The 20448-nt window shown below is 42.6% G+C and overlaps 1 protein-coding gene across 1 annotated transcript in view; it reads right to left on the minus strand.

The window, feature by feature from the left end:
• Nucleotides 1–20448, minus strand: part of slco5a1 (solute carrier organic anion transporter family member 5A1) — a 43917-nt gene that overhangs the window by 18399 nt on the left and 5070 nt on the right. Inside the window, exons 2-5 of the mRNA XM_078792351.1 lie at nucleotides 18522–18621; nucleotides 16812–18065; nucleotides 1067–1199; nucleotides 789–994 (exon numbers count right to left, since the gene is read on the minus strand). Coding sequence (XP_078648477.1) covers nucleotides 789–994; nucleotides 1067–1199; nucleotides 16812–17733 — 1261 coding nt within the window. The 5' untranslated portion in view covers nucleotides 17734–18065; nucleotides 18522–18621. The remainder of the gene's footprint in view (nucleotides 1–788; nucleotides 995–1066; nucleotides 1200–16811; nucleotides 18066–18521; nucleotides 18622–20448) is intronic.

Here is a 20448-nt window from a genome sequence, read left to right on the forward strand (position 1 = left end):
TCGATTCAACTTCCATCAAAACACAACTCACATCAGAGTCTTTGAGTGGACCGCCTGTACCTAGCGTTCCTGAAAAATGCACTCCGTAAGAGCGCCATGCCCCCTGTGTGTATTTACTTGCAGTCATCTGAAGGACAAAATCAAGCTTGCTCAAAGCCTCTGGAGTGCAGCGTACTGCTTCGAATTTGCTGCAGGCGAACCTTCAATGGAAGGACGTACACAAGCATATAGTGCCAAACGTTGAAGTGTTTGCACAACATCAGGCATCATGGGGACCTTGCCTTATATGAGCATTTCAGACTCCATCCATCTTTTAAAGCAGTCGTGATGACGAGCGAAGAAGCGTTGCTGCTGTTTTGCTCTGCCAGCAGAGTTTGTCTATACCAGAGTGTGGAAACGTGACTGTGTTCCCCCCGGGACCTCATTTAAAAAAAAAAGAAAAAAAAAAGAACACAGAATGTCTGACTGAGCAGACACGAGGAAGCTGGGAAACCCTGCAGCGGGATTTAGCTCTTCCAGGGAAAATAGAGGGGATCCCTGGTATATCTGGCTGCCGGAGCAAATAGTAAAATGTGCACTAAAGCATAAAAGCCATTATCTACCGACAGTGAATTACCTGCTTCATTAGACAACCCTCCTTAAATCAATAACTTCCTTACAGGAGACTTGAATGGAACCTGCACAGTTGGCATTGATTGGATTATAGACTATTTGTACAGCAGTAGCTCAGAGCTAATCAACAGTACGCAGGATAAAAGAGCACCGATGAAGAAGTGATTCTTCCTCACCTTTGATGTCTTTCCCGAAGCCCATCGAGGACGAAACATTCTGGCCGGACTTTTCCTTCATTACATCGTCGTCGCTGGACAGGTCACCGGACGAGCCGATCTTTTTCTTCCTCTTCCTTTGGCGCGGTGGTAGCTTTTTGGGGAAGGCGAACATGGGGAAGATGACCAGGAGCATGGCGATGGCGCACAGGAGGAAGCCGCTCCACCTGGAAGAAGAGCGACAAGAGTGAGCGACAATGAAAGAGAAGACACAGGGGTGAATTGTGTGTCATATTTACCAGTTGCCGACAAAGCGAGGGTCGTTCTGATCAATGTTGACCAGCGTTTTGGGGTCCACGTAGAAGCCGATGAGGACGCCACCGAGGAGGTAACCGGCGGCTGGACCCAAAGCTCCCATCACGTACATGATAGCTAAGGGAGAAGAACAAACAACTCCTTAGAGCCTTGCTAATTTAGCAAAAATTTAGCATATATTAGCATAATATATTGCAGGACCTTTATTCCTATTTTGTTTTCTTATTTTAATGATTTTACTTTTTATTATTATATTTTATTTATATTTTAATATTAATTATATTTTATTTATATTATAATATTTATAATATTTTATTTATATTTATATTTATTATATTTTCTTTATATTTATTATATTTTCTTTATATTTATTATATTTTCTTTATATTTTTATATTTATTATATTTTATTATATCATTTATTTTGTTGCTTTAAAAAATATATCTAAAATATATATTAATATTAATGTAAAATATAACACAATTTTAAAAAATACAATTAACTTCAATTTTTTAAAATAATTTTGGAACACAAAAAAATATTTAACATATTGAAAAAAATGCTTTAAAAATCTAAAATTTTTATTTTATTTATTATTTTATTTAACTTCTATTTATTATTTATTTTATAAAATTATATCACAACATATAAATGAGGCATATTATTATGTTGTTATTATACTATAACCTCCTCATCTAGGTAAAAAAAAAAAAGCAGACTGGAAATAGAAATTCCACTGAATGAGTTTAATGAGCATGAAGGTTAAATGAATAAACATTAATAAAACTGCAGCAAGGACGCGATTTGATTTGTTTACGAGTTCTTCTCTCTAAGAGAGAACATCCCTTTCAACTTTCCAAACGGCCCGGAGGCCATTTTTCACAGCTTGACCTGAAAGCACCACAGGTCTTGCTTTGGACCCGAGGGCTGGCCTGCAGCTTTTCCTATGCCAACACACCAGGAAGGCATGGAACATTAAACACCGCAGGGCGCTGAGCGCGTTAGCCAATCACACGCTGCCACGGGAAAGCAGAAACTCATTAAAGTTAGAGAACCCGCGTCGGACAAGTGGAAAAAAAAAAAAAAAGGCCCCTGCGGATATCCAGCAGAGACACAAGTCAAAGCCATTTAGTAGCTACAAGTAGGGGGAGGGAGGGGTTAACGTTCCATAATTACACCTGGAACATTGCTGCAAGCTGTCACGGTGGAAGGATTAGTAGCTCTTTGGGATGCATGTCTGCACATTTCTCAGCAATTAAAAATATTCTCACCCATACGCACACATTTTTAACAGCGAGAATGTGTCTTAAAAAGTCACTTTTGTTGCTTAATATCAATGTGGCCCCATAATCGGGCCCTTAATCGTTACGCAACGACGGCATGCATACACTTAAACACTACCCTGCCATTAAGAAGTTGATTGTGGTCACGGTAGAAGTTGTTTACGAGTAGAATTTGCATAACATGTCTCCATTACGCTACTCCTTTACAAAGACAACAATGCTCACTTTTGATTGGTTTATGGTGGTTGGAGTTTGAGCAGTTAGCGTAAAAAAATCGACGATGGCGTTCAATATGCCGGGCGTCTTGTTGTATTATTAATGCATTGCGTTAATAACATTGAGTCCAGCTGTGTTCTGATTGTATTTTGATCATGAACGTCTTGGTTAGCATCCTTAGCTTGTTGAGCATCTATAATGTAGACAGCGTTGTGCATGTAAAACTATTTAAAAAAAACTAGGTTTTATTGGGTTTACATGATTTGTTATGGATTATCTACCTGCCCACACGCACTTGCAAAACTTTAAATTATTATTAATTATTATTATTAAATTATTTTATTATTATTAATTAATTATTAAACTTTAAATCATTATTATTATTAAACTATTTATTATTATTATTAATTAATTATTGTTAATTAATTAATAATTATTATTAATTAATTATTATTAAACTTTATTATTATTAATAATATATTATTATTATTAAACTTCATCGTTATTATTATTATTAAACTATTTTATTATTATTAATTAATTAATATTAAACTTTAAATTATTATTATGATTAATAAACTATTTTATTATTATTAATTAATTAATTAATTATTAAGCTTTAAATTATTATTGTTATTATTTATTCAAAATTAATTAAATTATTCGTACAAATTACTGTTTACGCTGTACATTGTTGTTCATATCTGATGTCATCTATTTATTCTCAACATTAATATTATTGTTATACGGGAGCCAGGCAACAACATTTCATTGCTGTGTTATTGTGCAATGACAATAAAGGAATTCTACCTATCTATCTATCTAAAATACTGGTTCAGTTTTGATTCCGTTTTGGTTAGAGTCAAACCTTGTGGAAGAAACTAACGCTAACCAAGGTTCCACTCAGTCATCTCCCATAGGGATAAATAAGGAGAAATGTCCCCCATGCTTTGAAAAAGGCCTATAAAGCATGTTTATCTATGCATGTCACATCCTTAAAGGTGTTTCCCTTCCATAAATCCACACGAGCAGACCGTCTCTAAGCACCTAAAGCAGGTGTCCTTCCTCCTCCCCGGTTCCTTCACATCGCATATACAGTACATCATCTGGAAAAGTCCTCCATAACATGCCGCCGTCTCTCATATCCCGAGTGGAGACAGAGCCGCGGTCGGAGCGCTAACACAATGTGGCAGGATATTAGCGGGGACAAACTATTAATTATAGTGGGCAAGCGTGGCAAAAGGGCTCGTATATCTTTTTATCTCCTCCTTCAGATGAAAAATGACTCACAGGCACATAAAAGAATTGAGGACAGTCCGGAATAAGAGCGTTGGATACTGGATTCAAATACGCTACATGGACAAAGGTATCGGGACACACCAGGTAAATGACCAGCAAAAAGACAAGCAAATAGAGTGCAGCAACAAGAGTCATGGCGAGCCAGAGCTTGAAAACCTACTGTTCGGCCATTAAAGTCCCGTCCTTCCCAAGACTTTCATATTGGAGAACAATTTGAAGTATGAAAAACCATTACAGCTTCATAGTACTGTTTTGTGCTGCACGGTGGTGGAGTGGTTGCGAACAGGCCACACATCTAGAAGACCCGGGTTCGATTCCCTGCTCGGGCATCTCTGTGTGGAGTTTTCATGGGTTTTTTCTCCAGGTACTCCGGTTTCCTTGCACATTCCAAAAACATTTTGTTTGCCCTGTGATTGGCTGGCGACCAGTCTCAGACGAAGACAGCTGGGATAGGCTCCAGCATGCCTGCGACCCTGAAAATGGATGGATGAATGACTGTTATGGTGTTTTTCTGCTCAGCTAAAACTCATCCTACACCGTCTCACTCTAAAAACAATGACTCAATTCACAAAGCGTTTTTTTTTCTTTTTGTTTTTTTCAAGGTGCAAAAAAAAAAAAAATCCTAGCCCATCCAGTTTCTCATTTTGCAGACTTGCTTGACATTGAAATGGACTCCATCCAGCCACTCATCCAAGCAGACAAGGGCGGTGATATTTTGTGTGCCATTAGCCATTAAATAAAAGTCCGTCTTAGTACCCCATCAATCGGCACGTCCCCCAGCTTCCGCCGTCTGCGCTCTTGGCTCCATCTCGTCCACCTAGCAACAGGACCGAGACGGCTTAGGGATGAAAAAGACCCGAGGCCGGGCTGAAGGGCGACCGGGGGCAGGGATGTCAAATTGACAGATGTGCTGGCACAGCAATGGAGGCGCTCGATCACACTCACACACATGCTGCGGCGGTGGCGGTGGCGGTGGCGGGGCGTCACAGTGGCGCACGGGGAGCGCATGCCAATGAAGGAAGCCCGCCTCGCCGCAGGCTCACTTTACTCAATTACGCAACAGACCTTCAGCGGCGGCTCGTGAAGGACAACACATTATAGGCATCTAGGTATGGCTCCTGCACGTGTGGAGGTAATGGATGAGGAGCTCTTTGTTGGGGGCTGCTTATGTTCTACCAAGTCAGCATCTGCTTGCCAATTGGAGGCCCACTTTCAACACCATCACAGTCATGTTGTGCTGCTCTCCACATTAGACCGCATCAACCATTACATTATATTACATTACATTACCCTTCCTACCTTCCTTGCATCCTTCCTTCCTTGCATCCTTCCTTCCTTGCCTCCTTCCTTCCTTGGCTCATTGCCTCCTTCCTTCCTTCCTTCCTTGGCTCCTTCCTTCCTTCCTTCCTTGGCTCATTGCCTCCTTCCTTCCTTGCCTCATTCCTTCCTTCCTTGCCTACTTCCTTCCTTCCTTGCCTCCTTCATTCCTTGCGTTCTTCCTTCCTTCCTTGCCTCCTTCCTTCCTTCCTTGCCTCCTTCCTTCTTTGGCTCATTGCCTCCTTCCTTCCTTCCTTCCTTCCTTCGTTCCTTCCTTGCCTCCTTCCTTCCTTGACTCATTGCCTCCTTCCTTCCTTGACTCATTGCCTCCTTCCTTCCTTGCCTCATTCCCTCCTTCCTTCCTTGCCTCCTTCCCTCCTTCCTTCCTTGCCTCCTTCCTTCCTTCCTTGCCTCCTTCCTTCCTTCCTTCCTTCCTTGGCTCATTGCCTCCTACCTTCCTTCCTTCGTTCCTTCCTTGCCTCCTCCTTCTTTGGCTCATTGCCTCCTTCCTTCCTTCCTTCCTTGCCTCCTTCCTTCCTTCCTTCCTTTCTTGCCTCCTTCCTTCCTTGACTCATTGCCTCCTTCCTTCCTTGCCTCCTTTCTTCCTTGCCTCCTTGTCTCCTTCCTTCTTTGCCTCCTTCCTTCCTTCTTTGCCTCCTTCCTTCCTTAATGCACTGGGGTTGCATATCCCAGCTGTCTTCAGGCGAGAGGCGGGGTACACCCTGGACTGGTGGCCAGCCAATCACAGGGCACATATAGACAAACAACCATTCACACTCACATTCATAGCTATGGACAATTTGGAGTCGCTAATTAACCTAGCATGTTTTTGGAATGTGGAAGGAAACCGGAGTCCCCGGAGAAAACCCACGCATGCACGGGGAGAACATGCAATCTCCACACAGAGAGGGTGGGATTGGACCCGGGTCTCCTAGCTGTGAGGTCTACATGCTAAACACTTGACCGCCGTGCAGCCCCAAGTCTTACGTCTTATATTAAAACAGAAGCACTGTCTCTACTAGTTTTGATTGATGGGGCGGATTTGGCCAGTTTAGCAGCCCTGTTATGGTGCATTACAGACTACAATTTAATGTTTCCTAGATTTGTCACACACGCCACCAAGAGAGGAGATTTACTCAACAGTAATCCAGAGAGCTGCAATACAGCCAGGAAAAAAAACTGAATGGTGGGGTCCCGTGGGGGAGCAAGAGGAGACAAAACAAAGCAGATGGCTCGGGAAGAGACAGAATGACATCGTAGCAAGGGCGCGCATGAAGAGCAAAGAAGAAGCACTAGCGTGTGTGAGAGATGCTGCTGGTAACCGAATGATAAAGCTTTCTCAGCAAAATCACGCAGAAGACATCTACAGGGACCGAGTGCTGCTTCTGTTGTCTCCACTCTGCCTCCTTACATCCTTCCTGTTGTGATCTCTAACACTTTACTGTTCAGTGCCTGTAGTCTAAGGAACTAATATTTTGACTTTATGGCTGATTTTCCAAAAATTGCAACTTTATTTTGTTTGTTTTTCGTGTTATGATGAGTTTAAAATAAATTATTTTTTTTCTTAATATTTGGACTTTATTGTTGGAAAATTACAACTGTGACAATGACAATGACAACAATGACTGTGGTGCATTCTAAAAATAGAGATGTACAAACGTGAAAAAAGGAAACATTTGCAGTAATAAAGTCAAAATATTGAGGAAAAAAATCCTCAATATTTAGGATTTTTTTCCCTCAATATTTTTACTTTATTATTTATTAAAATTATTGTTATTTATTATTGATAAAAATACATGAGAATATCGCTTTACTCCAGGGATGCCTGTGGTGCATTCGAAAAATAGAGATGAACTAGAGATAGAGATTTATTTATTTATTGAGGATTTTTCTCTCAATATTTTGACATTATTATTTATTAAATTATCATTTATTATTTATTATTGATAAAATACATGAGAATATCGCTTTACACCAGGGATGCCTGTGGTGCATTCTAAAAATAGAGATGAACAAACTTGAAAAAAGGAAACATTTGCAGTAATAAAGTCAAAATATTGAGGAAAAATTCTCAATATTTAGGATTTATTTATTTATTATCAATATTTTGACTTTATTACTGCTGTAATGTTTCCTTTTTTCAAGTTTGTTCATCTCTATTTTCAGAATGCACCACAGTCATCCCTGGTGTAAAGCGATGTTCTCATGTATTTTCGTTAATATGCCAAGATATTGTATAGAATGTTATCATTTTGGCATTAATCATTAATAATGCCAAACAAATAAACAGTCATGACTGGTGACTTCCAAACTGCTGCACCCCATAAACCTGGCACACCCCTTCAGGGGACTTGATGTGCACGTGTCCGTCTTTTGCAGTGGCAACAAAGTTACTGATTCTAAACCGTTGAGGATGTCAGTATAACATGTATGCTAGCTAGCATGTATTCCAAAGCATGCTACAAATATCGTCAATGGAGAAAATGTGATAGACTTGACGTGTAGCCCCCCGCCACCGAGAAAGATGTTTTTAACAGCAGGGATTTTCTAAGAATTACGGTCGTTATGACACCCGGCCGTGTCCACAGTTACCTTGACTGTAAATGGAATTTTCAGTCATAACAATAAAATGGCGTCTGCGGAGCATTTCACCTCCCGCTCCCTACGGAGCTGCCCTGACCTTGTGTCCACCCCCCACCCCCACCCCACCTGATGAGAAAGCACAATGATTCATCCCACTGGGGGGGGGGGGGGGGGGGGGGGCAGGGGGGGGCAAAGTAATTACCACAGGCTAATGATTTGATTTAATTACGTGAAGACAATACAGGCTAGGACTTAGAGGGTCTTGTCGGAGCAATATAAGGTTAAAGGGATACAACTGATGAAAACACATGAATCATTGGATTGTTTACAGCCTATTGTGCTTGTCTTTGCAATAAAAACTTCTTAAAAAAAAAAGCATAGCTCTTGCTTTTTATTCTGCTCTGTGGCACAAAACTCAGCTTTAATAAATGATGTGGGCCCCGGCTGAGCATCCAAACAATCTCCAGGTGATGTCACACACAGGCACGCAGGAACCTTGGATTTGTCCTCACAACCTTAGACCTTGTCTAATCTCGAAAAGATGTGATACCGCTGTCACCTCAGTGTTATTCGGGACTGGTGGTGATTCATAACGCCTTCGTACGCATCATGCATTCCTGATCCCGATCACAGGGAATAAGGCAAGGACGACAAGTATCGCCGTGGCAATATTAGTATTAGCCAGTGTACACACACAGAAACAGAATGTACAAATGTACATTGTTATCTACACAGCTGGTAATGGGATCGCCATCTTGTTGGGGAACTGACATACTCCACATTAGGGGTCTCAAACTCAATTTACCTGGGGGCCACTGGAGCTAGGGTCTGGGCAAGGCTGGGCCGCATCAGGTTTTCCAAAAAAAACAACGCAATTAATAAAAACAGAAAAATATATAAACTTTTTCAGTGCTTTGGTTCCGATTTTCTACAATAAAAGCTCTGATAAAACATTCCACTGTTCTCAAACATCTTAATTTTTATTTTTCTGCACAAAATAAGATGAAAATAAATAAACAAATCAAGAATAAAGAAAATCAATCAATCAGTAATAAATAAATATAATAATAATAATAAAACGTCAAATAATAAAAACTTAAGAAACCACATATAGTTGGTGGGTAGACAAATTATTTTTTTCAGATTAAAATGAACAAAGCATTATTAGAGCCCTGTAGACATGACAAAACACGACTATAGTCACATTTATACTTTTTTTATTCACAACATATTGCGCAACTGCGGGGTCTTGAGACACATGCTAACTCGCAAACTACAGAGCTAGCGACCTAAACGGTAGCCTTCGAGTTATTTCCTTTAAACTTAAATAGCCAAAAACTTACCACTTCCACACGGATAAGGAGGATAACTATTAACAGTTATTTAACCTTTAACATGAACATAAATCAAACGTAATATTTTTTTCTGGGTACATGATACCATACAGCATCCATATCAAACTTGCGCGGGCCGCACTAACATTAAACTTTCATATCAAGGCGGGGGCCTCAAACTAGTGTCCTGCGGGCCACCGCGTGTTTGAGACCCCTGCTCTACATGCTTCCTCTCAGTGAACTGCAGCTCCCCAGTGCCGTCAGCGCTCGTGCACCCCCATACCATGACAATACCACGTGTTCTGCAACAGCATGTGATGTCATTTCTATCCGGGTCTTGCTTTTGTCGAAGGAGCATCAAGGGCATTAGGAGTCAAGACGTGCGGAATGTTTTAAGCGCGGTAAAGACGTTTGATCCGAGTGGTACTGACTGGTACAGGCCGCAGGCTCAGACTTTTTAAAAGAAGCTAAATGATCAGACAGCCCAAAATGCTGAGACCACCCGTTAGGCGACGACGGTACCACCTTAACGCTATAAGCTCCCATGACTGGTCACAAGGGGGGGACGCAACCTCAACTCCCCCATGATGTCCTCTCTTATTTCTGTCACATATACAGCTTTATTCTGGTAGATGCCTTCAATTATTATATAAAAGTATTATATAAAAGAACGCAATGGAAGTTATTCCTATCAAAAGTAAAGATAGCCAGTCAATCATTACAGATAAGACTTCTGACAACCATTTTTCACAATACAAAAATCTCTCATGATAACAGCGATGTAATGACGCAGGAACATAGTGACGCTGGCTCTGAAAGATAATTGCGGGTGACAGGTCAACGCCGAATGAAATTGGCTCGCCGTGTATTGTTACAGATGCAAACGGCTTCTTAACAGAACCTCTTCTGTAGCCACTTCAGAGAGGGAGCGAGAGCAAGGCTGGCGTTGGTACAAAAAAAAAACAGCCGGGAGTTCTCTCTGCCAAAAAGCCATGCAGAGCGTATTTTATCGATAATAAACTCTTACCTTTTTCGCTTGCTGCTGCTGCTTCTCAAACTGCTGTTTCTCTTGTGTCCTCAGTGACGCAATGTGTAATAATCTATTATAGTATTCCTCAACAATAATAAACCCAGAGGTCCCAAACTTAAATTAAAAAGTACTTTTAATAATTCATACATGGAACACAACATTTTGTGTGTCTGTAGCTTTAACGCTAATGATGTTTGTTTACGTTTGTCCATGCCGTGTGGCTCCAAGAAGGCCACACTTTATCTACATTTTACATGTAACATATCCCTTGCTCCGTTGTGGTTTGAATAGTTTATTAATGGTTTTAATGCTTTACTGCTCTCCGGTTCTACCATATCTTACTTATTGTGTGGAAATATGGGGTAATAACTATAAAAGCTATCTTCACTCGCTAAATGTACTACAAAAAAGGCCAGTAAGGATAATTCATAATGCCGCCTCCAGAGAACATACTAACTCCTTGTTTCTAAAATTACAAATACTTGAACTTGCTGATATAGTTCAACTTCAAACAGCTAAAATAATGCATAAGGCTAAAAATAACCAGTTACCAATTATGTTTGCTAAATACAAGGATGAAAAGCCTTGAACCAGTCATGATTACTATGGTACCTATTATGTCTTTGTATGGTCATATCACCTTGTACTTCGGTACATGATAAATTAAATTTAATTTAATTTAATGTAATTTAATAATTTAAATTAAACTAAATTAAACTAAAATTAAATTAAATTTAATGTAATGTAATACTTTAAATTAAACTTAATTTAATTTATCATGTATTGAAGTACAAGGTGATATGACCATACAAAGACATAATGGGTACTATAGTAACTGTCAATATAATTAAATTTAATTTAATAATTTCAATTAAACTTAATTTAATAATTTAAATTAAACTATATTAGGAAAGCAGGAAGTGAACAAATGTAACAGTACTGCTTGTAAAAGTACCAGATGGAGGGGTAGGATTTAATAAGCTTTGCTTCTTCCTACTCCTTTTGGACATGTGGAACTGTGAACTGATTATGTGATGCGTTCAATTGTAATCTGATGCGTGTTCAAATTAAATAAAACCATTGCCAATATCACGCCCTCACTGTCTTTTCAATTACTTCATTAATGATCGCTACTATTTGTCCAAAATCTAACTAGTGACGGGTCGTGTCCACGAGGAAGAAGGTTTCATGACGCAAGCAAGCTAACACGTGAGGGAGATGATTGACTTTTCCCCCTTTCGGTGCTGCTAAACACACCAGAGGGACACATATTCGACCATCATCAAGAAGCCATCTTTGTATCTAACGCTAGGTTTGACATGCAGGTTGGTTACATGGCCATCAGATGCGGAGGATGCCTGAAGTTACATTGTTGTGCAGTACCAGCGTCGCCTACACAATGACAGTGGTGTAAGCGTCTTCTTTCACACGTAATTGTCTATTGACACAAGCACAGATGTGCAGATAGCCGCTGGATGGAAAAACTATTTCGAACATCTATTCCAACATGTCCCAGCCCAGTTAGCTTTGATTTAGGTTGTTTTTCCCAAACATCTGCATGTCACATTAGTGTCCCTACAGTCGTGTCTCTCCTAATTACACTACACCCAATTAGCCTGTGGTACATGATAGGCAACCAGCTTAATGCTACATTTAGTGGCGTAATGGAGCCTGGGAGAGCGACCAAAATTCGCCACGGCATGCACACCTGTCAGGGCATATCTTCTGGTCTCGCTGCGTTATGTTTTCCAGCACGTCTATCTCCGAGTGCAGCCGTCCCGAGGGGGGAGTGAGGTTAGACGATGTTCACAGACATCCATCTGCCATCCCGTCAAGTTGGGAACAGCCAACAAGGGAGGGAACAACAGCTTCAGGTAAAAAAAAAAAAACTTAAAGAAAGTAAACAATGGAGGGAAACGTCAATAAAGTGGACCAAACACAAATGTTTCTCTAGCAAACACCACAAAACCTTCCCTCAAGGAGCCCTTCCTTCGCTCTCCATCATCACAGTGCCGAGGTCAAGGAGAGTGGCAGCGAGGCAGCCGCTCGCAGGGGCCTGGGACTACAATGAAGCATCATTTCTTCATCTGTGGTGGTCCTAACAAGGCCCCCCGAGACTCGGATAAACATGGAGGGGAGGCTGAGGCGAGGAGATAAGACGGAATTTCATTTGAAAGTAGCTGCCAAATTTGATCCCGGGGCGTCCGGCGAGTGGCGGCAACAGTACTTGGAGTGGCGAGAGTCTGGACAGGAGATAGCATCTGCTAATTAACGTCGTATGGTCATTTCCTGACAGGACACCACAAGGCAAAGACATGGTTGTCTATACAACGGTGTAATCACACAAAAATTCCCTTGTATGTTTTTTTTTTCGTTCAGTTTAACTATGATATTGCAGAGTTATGGCATCAATATGAATTGAACAATTCAAACCCTATTTTTGGCTGCTCTTTAATTTCAACCAGAGACGGGGATCAAGGGGGATTACGTGGAACAACATGGACCAAAGAGTGAGTATGAACAAAGACAAAAAAATGTCATCCCCCCCACCGCCGCCGCCGCCCCACCACCGGCATAACTGAAACAAAAGCTTTCTCAGCGTTCTTGCAATCACAAACCCCCCCCTCTTATGGCATTTCCCCAGGAACCTTCCCACACTGTCAAAACAATCCGGGGCCAGTGTGCTGATAATGGCGAGTAGGCATCCGGCGATGATTCCTGCACCAATACAGCAGCCCGTGGAAACAAATAAGACTCCCACACTTGTTGATTGCGACTCCCCCTACTCGTCACTCAAGTGTTTATGGAAGTGAAGGGAATGATAAGATTGCTGAAGGGGAAAACAAAAAGCGTCATCAACACCGTAAAGGGCACACGGTTCACGAGGAAGTAAGTCATAGTATCTAAAATGTCGACCGACTGCTGCTGAGTAACCCTGCGGCCCGGCGAGGCGCGGAGGGGGTGCAATATTTAACCCCCGTGTGAATTAGCAGTGATGAAACAAGAGCGGCTTTCTTTCAGCGAGTGTGCCAGTCCCTGACAGGCCCAAAACCCGGGGAGGCGGAAATACGATCCGGGAACCTGGAGGTGCGGGAGAGGGGTCTACGGGGTCGTTACATGCCACACCTGTAATGGACGTTTATGTGAACTCCTCTACCACAAAAGCAAGAAAACATTAAAAAATCCATGTTTTGTTTAAATAATACATAAATACGCTTCAAGAGAGACACTAGAGCAACTGTTCTTTCTAAATTTGTCAAGGGGCGGAGTAGTGAACACACCCCTTGGTGCTTATGCAAGCACACAAGACCAGACTGAGGCCCCACTCAAGTGCTGTCCTGAGTGGGGGGGGGGGGACAGTATAAAAATATTACTAGTGAACATATTCCTGGAGCTAGTTAATGCAAAGCGTAAAATGTCAGCTAGGAAGAATCCATCATGCTCGTCATCCATGTCTCCTTGCATGCAAACATACTTTAAGGTCAAAAGTAATGAGACACACACCTTGATGCATTAATACATCCATATTACTTATTACAATCAATTTAGCCATTTTTAGACAATTAATCAGTGCAATGTCGTCAGGCAATTGCTCCTCCTGCCAGTTATTACTGTATTTATAGTATAATACAGTATTTCTAGTGACACAGTTTATAGTTTAGGTGGTGCTGCAACATATAGTTGATTTATATATCAATATCCACTGTATAATCAGTGTATAAACCTGTTTATGGCATTCTAAATAACATTATTAGAGCACTGTGGACATGAAATAACACCCCTATAATCACCTTTACACTCCTATTGTTCATTGTTTTTACGACATATTGCAACTCTTACGCCGCCGAGACCCGAGATGGCTGCTAGCTAGCGAGCTAACCAGTTAGCCTCAAATGTATTTCTTCGAAACTTAAGCGGCTAAAAACTGACCACTTTCACACAGAATAAGATGATCACTTTTTTCCACTCAAAACTGACATAAACCAAAGTGTGATTCAACGGATTCGGTGATGTGGAGCGAGATCGAGAGTTTGGTGAATTTGCTTACCGGTAACTTGCTTGTTGGATTCACTGGCTTATGTTACTTTCAGCCTCCTGGGTATGTTCTTTATGCTACAGTGTCGCTAGATAACGGTTTAATGTGTCGGGTTAACTGCTGTTGTGTAGTTGAATGACTTGCCCTTTCAGATTAAATGTCTCTTCCTGGTGGAAGAAGCCCGGTGTCCCAATACTTATGTCCATGTGGGATACCTTACAAAATAAAAGTATGTAAACGAGCACTTAACAAGCAGGAATCCACTTAAGGGAAAGCCTGAGTTGCACATGTGTCTCCTTAAAAGGTCACAGGGACGGGCAGTCCGCAATCTAATCAGCCCTGACCCCCCCCCCCCATACACTACTCTCCTTGCATTCATCCATCAATAGCACCTTTTCAGCGTCATTGGCTTGTGAATCACAGGAGGGCATGAATGGTAAAAGAAGAAGGAAGCAGAGGTCACTGCCGTCGCTTTCCAATGCTGTTGAATGAGCAGGAGAACCGGAACTATTGATCAATCGGCTGGGATGTGCAGGTCTAAATAACATTATTAGAGCCCTGTGGACAAGAAATAACACCCCTATAATCACATTTACACTCCTATTATTCATTGTTTACGACATATTGCAACTCTTATGCTGCCGGGACCCGAAATGGCTGCTAAGCTAGCAAGCGCAGCAAGGTTAGCGCGCAGGCCATACAGCTAAAAGACCCGGGTTCGATTCCCAATTCAGGCATCTTTGTGTGGAGTTTGCATGTTCATGTGTGCTAGGGTTCTCTATGGTACTCCCTGCCTCTCACCCGAAGACAGCTGGGATAGGCTCCAGCATGCCCGCGACCCTTATAAGGATAATAGGTAGGAAATGGATGGAAGGGATGGATGTTGGGCATTCTTCATGCAGTGTTAAGGTAATGTGATGTAAGGCAATGTGTGAATGTTTCATGTCAGTACTGCCACCTAGTGGCCAGACTAGTACATATAACTTGTATTTCTACGTGTTTTGTCTACCACGTAGACCATGTACTACCAAACATTGATCCTAGATTAATGTCTGGAAAAACGCAGTTTAGTGAGGAACCATAATCCAACCGTGATATTGCATGACTGTATATGAAAATGTCTTTAGCCAAAAACTTGCAGCCTTGTATCATCAACCCAATAAAAATAGCCCCCCACCCATTTTGGGCCCCGAACCTAGGTTGGGAAGACCCTAATCTCCAGCAAGCTGAAGTGGCTTCACCACAGTAACAAACGGAATGATGTGTTGTCAATTAAAGCAGAGATAAAAAAAAAAAAAAGGCAAGAAGGCGGAAAAAAAAAATCCAAAAATGGACAATTTTTCAGCTTGTCCGTGATCATGAGGTCAGGCGAGAGGGGGGGTTAAGCTCAGATGGTTGCGTGCCACTCTATTGCTATGGCAACATGGTGACGGAACCAAAGCTTTTACAGCGTTACAGGTCAGAGGAAATGCACAAGCACAAAGATCCTCACAAAAGACGCGCTCTCACTCCCTCTCCACTTCGGCATCAACCAACATTGTCCTACAAAAAATGCAGGCGACTCCTCCCCTCTGAGTCGGTGCAAATTGGGTTGGGGTTTATGGGTTTGTGGAAGCGGAGGAGGCAGGGGTTTGGACACCACCTCAAGGCATTGGGGAGGGGAGGGGGGGGCATAGATGCTGATAGGTTTGATGATTACTAGGTTAAGTGGTTTCTCTATCAGTCCCTGAATAAAGTGCTAACACTTATCCAGTGGTATGTCATTTGCTGCAGCAGCTGTGACTGATGAATGCCGCAAAGATCGCAACACCTGCCTCACAAAAGAGACACCACGGTTGCCATGGTTATCCTTCCGAGCATCTGGAATGCAAATCAAGGACTTTTTTTTTTTTTGCCTCGCAGACGTGTCATAACATGTCTCCTCTTTCGCTTCCCGCAGGGCCACAAAGCCAAAAACAGTCAGCAAGGTCAAAGTGAGGTCGCGGAAGATGCCTCCACACTTGTGAGGAGTTAAGGCGTCAACGAGGTTTGTTGTTGTTGTTGTTTTTTTGCAACCGGTTCGATAGCGGTGCTGCAGTGGCTGGGCTGTGTGACGCAAGGATGTGATCGATACTCGCTCTTGAGGGCGGCCGAGGAGGGCCGGTCCAGTGTCACATGACCGCCGGACAAATACTTCTTCTAATCAGATGCCGAGGTCAGTGGGGCAGCAGGCCCCTGGCAGATTTTGAGGGGTGCCCCACAGCCCGCTAACACAGTCACATGGTAGGATTACTTTCGGAGTTATGCGCATTACAATCAGAGAACCCGCATACCGGGTGAACACGACACCAGTGTGGAAGCCTTCTGTCTGACCACCGGAACTTCTTGTTTCCCTGCACACACACACACACACATACACACATACTGTACATTGTACCGGTCCATTAATCACAGGCAACCCAGTTCTGCCTGAGCCCACATTCCCTCTTATAGTGCTGCAGGTTGACTTTGCAGTATTAGTGGTTCCGAGGCCATGCAAGTGGATGGTAAACAGACCCAATCTCTGAATCTCGATATAACTGGTCAGTATTGAATTGGTTGAATTTCACATTAAAGCGCAAGCAGAGGTGGATAAAGCTAGGGGGTACTTACCCAGGTAGAGAGAAGCGTTCTCTTTCTTCACGTTGTCATCCAAGTAGGTGGGTCCCAGCGTGTAGATCGGCGTGGAGCCCATACCTACAAGTATCTGGGCGCAGATGAACAGAGCCACGTAAAGGTTGTGTTCGTTGCCCTCCTGGTCTCGAGGACACGACGCAGCGTCGAACATCTCCCGACCGCTGTTGTTGCCACTGAGGCAGAGGCCTTCGTGGCCCGCCGATGAGTTCATTTCCTGTATCTGGTACGGCGGCGAGATGAAATGGGGCAGGGAAAACAACGCCGCACCGACGGCGATGACGACGCCGCCGACGGCCAACCAGCGCGGCCTCTGACCTCTGCCGCCAAAGTAGGAGATGAAGACGACGACCAGCAAGCTGCCGATGTCGAAGCAGCTGACCAGCAGGCCCGACTCGGAGCTGCGGAGGCTGTAGCGCTTCTCGATGGTGGTGATGACGCTGCTCAGGTAGCCTGACACCATCAGGGACTGGATGAAAGTCAGGTAGCACATGCAGAACAGGAAGCAGCGGGAGTCTCTGAGGATGACGCGCACATACTTCCTGGCAGGGATGCGAATAAGGTGGGAGAGGGAGAAGCCCACTTTTTTACCCCCGGCCGCCCTGTGAGGGTCCACGGGGAGGGAGCTGCTTAGCCCCACCATGCTGGACACAGAGGGGGAGAAGTCTGTCCTGGATGACGGGGAGTCCGCTTCATCGGGAGTTTTAGGCCGGAGCTCGCGGCTTTCTTCCGTGTGGGCGGCGTCGAGCAGTCCGACCTCCTTGCAGTGCGTCTCATTCAAGATGGGTAAGCTTTTAGACTTGAAGCAGCTCTCCGAGTCTATGTACTGGTCCTGGAGATGGAGGATCTCCAAAGACTCGGAGAGGTCGCTCCCGGTCTCGTCACTGTCGGACGCCGTCATGGCCAGGTGAGCTTCAGGAGGTCCCCGGCGGAGCTGTCAAGGATCTTAGTATGACATAGGGACACCGTGGCGAGGCAGGTGGAAGCGGACTAAAGACTGCACCGCCACGGTGGACTGGACCCCTGTGGTTATGTGCATGTTTCCATTTGTAGGACCCTTCTAACGCATCACACCAGGGCGTTACTAACCTAGCAAGTCACTCAGCAAAACATCACCTGCCAATAAATATCTTAAAAAGTTCAATTCTGTGTGTTGTTCTTCCTTGTATTGGATCCCATCATGATTGTTGTTTTTATGACTCTTTGTTAGACACTTGTTTCCTTTGTTGTTTCCTAATACCAAGAAAAAAAACAGTAATGCAACTGTCAGGATTATATATTTCTACATAAACATTGTCTTGTTTACTGGCACAATGCATAAACAACATAGCATTTTAGTGTGTACTTCAAGAGGATGCCCACTGGCCACTTTTTATCGCTAAATGTTGTCAAAAAAAATCAACTTAATCAAATTAACAATATCTACAACGAAGCGGTGCTGTTGTCAAACTGCCCTAAAGGCTTAAAGAACAACAAAAACACCACCATCTCTCCTTTGTCAGATGAGAAAGAGAGCCGGAGAACAAAAGAGCACGCTGTCCGTAAACGTCTCACTCTGTCACTTTGGTGGCAAACACAACGTGGAAACGTTGGCATTATTAATAAACGGAGGGGGGACATTTTGGCCTCGAATGTTGGAAATAAGTTATAAATAAATATTTCGAGGTGGACACTGCCGGTTGTACTCACAAGAAACTGAAGGACGTAGCTTCCTGCGGTCCTGAGAGCGGCTGTTCGCTGAATGAAATCGGCCTGATGCAGAGGGCTGCTGCTGTCGCCGACGCCTCCACTGACGACAGGAAATTAGAGTACTTTAACAGGTTGCTCTTACAAAGCGACTGGGATAAATGTTAATACCCTCCATTCATTCATATTTAAAGTATATATTCAATGGTTGAACGCAATTTATTAGATAAAGTGTGTTATTGATTTTTCCATATCTTGTAGAACGAGTGAAGCAAAGAGACGGTGATACCCTGAACACACCACAACACAAGAGGCGAATTGTTTACAACATAAGCTAACTCGGGAATTGTAGTTTTACGGTTTAATCGCCGAACATATTATCCCTAAATGGTCTCATAAAGAGCAACTAAGAAACGCCGATTCACACGAAACAAACTGTTAACAGTTTCGTCTTGAATAATTTTACTGAAGTCACATTTCTACACGGGTGTACGTGACCACAATTCATCCACGGACTGCATGTACCGGCGTGCCTTTCGACAAACATGGCGGCTTGTTTGGAAGACCACGCGTCGTCATCAAGACAGCTGGGAGCCATGCTGACCCTGCTGTAACTGACAGATAGCAGCTCACGCAAAAACATAATGGTTGAATTAAAAAATCATAATTATAACAATATTAATATAAAAATAGTAGACTAAATTAACACGCACACTTAAAATGGTATTAATCTTGAGACACAAAGCTATATTCAACTGCAATGACACGTTATGTCCACTACGTGGCAGTCTCCCCTCCCCAACTACAACAACAACTTTCTATTAATCTTCAATTGAGTTAAAAGAAATAAAATATTAAAATGTTACAAGCATGTTGCCGCATCCCTCATCCACAAGTCAGCCTCTGGGTTGTTAAAGTGCACGGGAAATATAACACATTGTTCTGCACACAACAGATTATTCTTGCGCTGAACATGAGAGGACGGATGGAACTTGTGACCTTTTGCAAGAGCGGAACCTCCCAGAAGACTGAAAGAGCTTTGGCCATGTATGTGTGAACAAAGCCTTTCTTAGAAATGACTTCAAATGATGTGAGCATGTAGCTTTTTGCTGGACAAAAACAAGTGTGTATTTGTGACAGAAGGGGGTGAGGATAATGGCTCTTATTTATAGCTGAAAAGTTCCCATAATCAGTGCCAACACAACATTTTGCGGTTTTACTGAGAATAATCATGTTTTATATCAATATAGTGGTTCAAAATGTATTTTTTATTGATTAAATAAGAGGCGCGTAAGACAACATTGCCCTTCTGTGGACATTTAATGCATTGCCATTAGGTTGCACTTTCCACAAATGACCGCTAGATGGTGCTTTATCCCCAAACACTGTAATATAATAAGACCTGCTTAGAAGTTTATGGACTTTTTATTCAGCTTACCATTATGAAATACAAGATGTAATCATTTTAGGATAATTTTGCACATTCACTAAAATATTTTGGCTGGTCAAGTATTTTTATTAGGTAGAATAGTCATTTTGGTCTTTTAATTAAATAGAAAAAACATAAATCTGTCATCTCTACTGGCCTTGAAGAGAGGAGATGGGGGGTAGTTGGTGGGTCCCCCCTCCTCCTGCTGCTCCATTCACCCGACACTCTTCCTGTCAGCCATGGCAACTTTATTGACATGAGCAGGAATCCCTAATGAAAGTCAGTCTGGAGCTATTAAAGGGAATTGTGCAGACGCATAAACTTACACTGACATGTGTGTTCATTAATACAATGCGCATAGCCTTGGATGCTGGGTGTATACGGGAAAACGAGGCGCGGGCACCTGTAACTGGAAGTCAAAGCTTATGAAATAATTGCATAAACAGCTCAACAGGCATATGGAGGGACTCCAACTTAGCTTGTGCTTACATTAAAGGCATC

This window comes from Doryrhamphus excisus, linkage group LG7 (genome assembly GCF_037039965.1).
Source record: "Doryrhamphus excisus strain RoL-2023G ecotype Guam linkage group LG7, RoL_Dexc_Guam_v1.1, whole genome shotgun sequence".
Lineage (NCBI taxonomy): Eukaryota > Metazoa > Chordata > Actinopteri > Syngnathiformes > Syngnathidae > Doryrhamphus > Doryrhamphus excisus.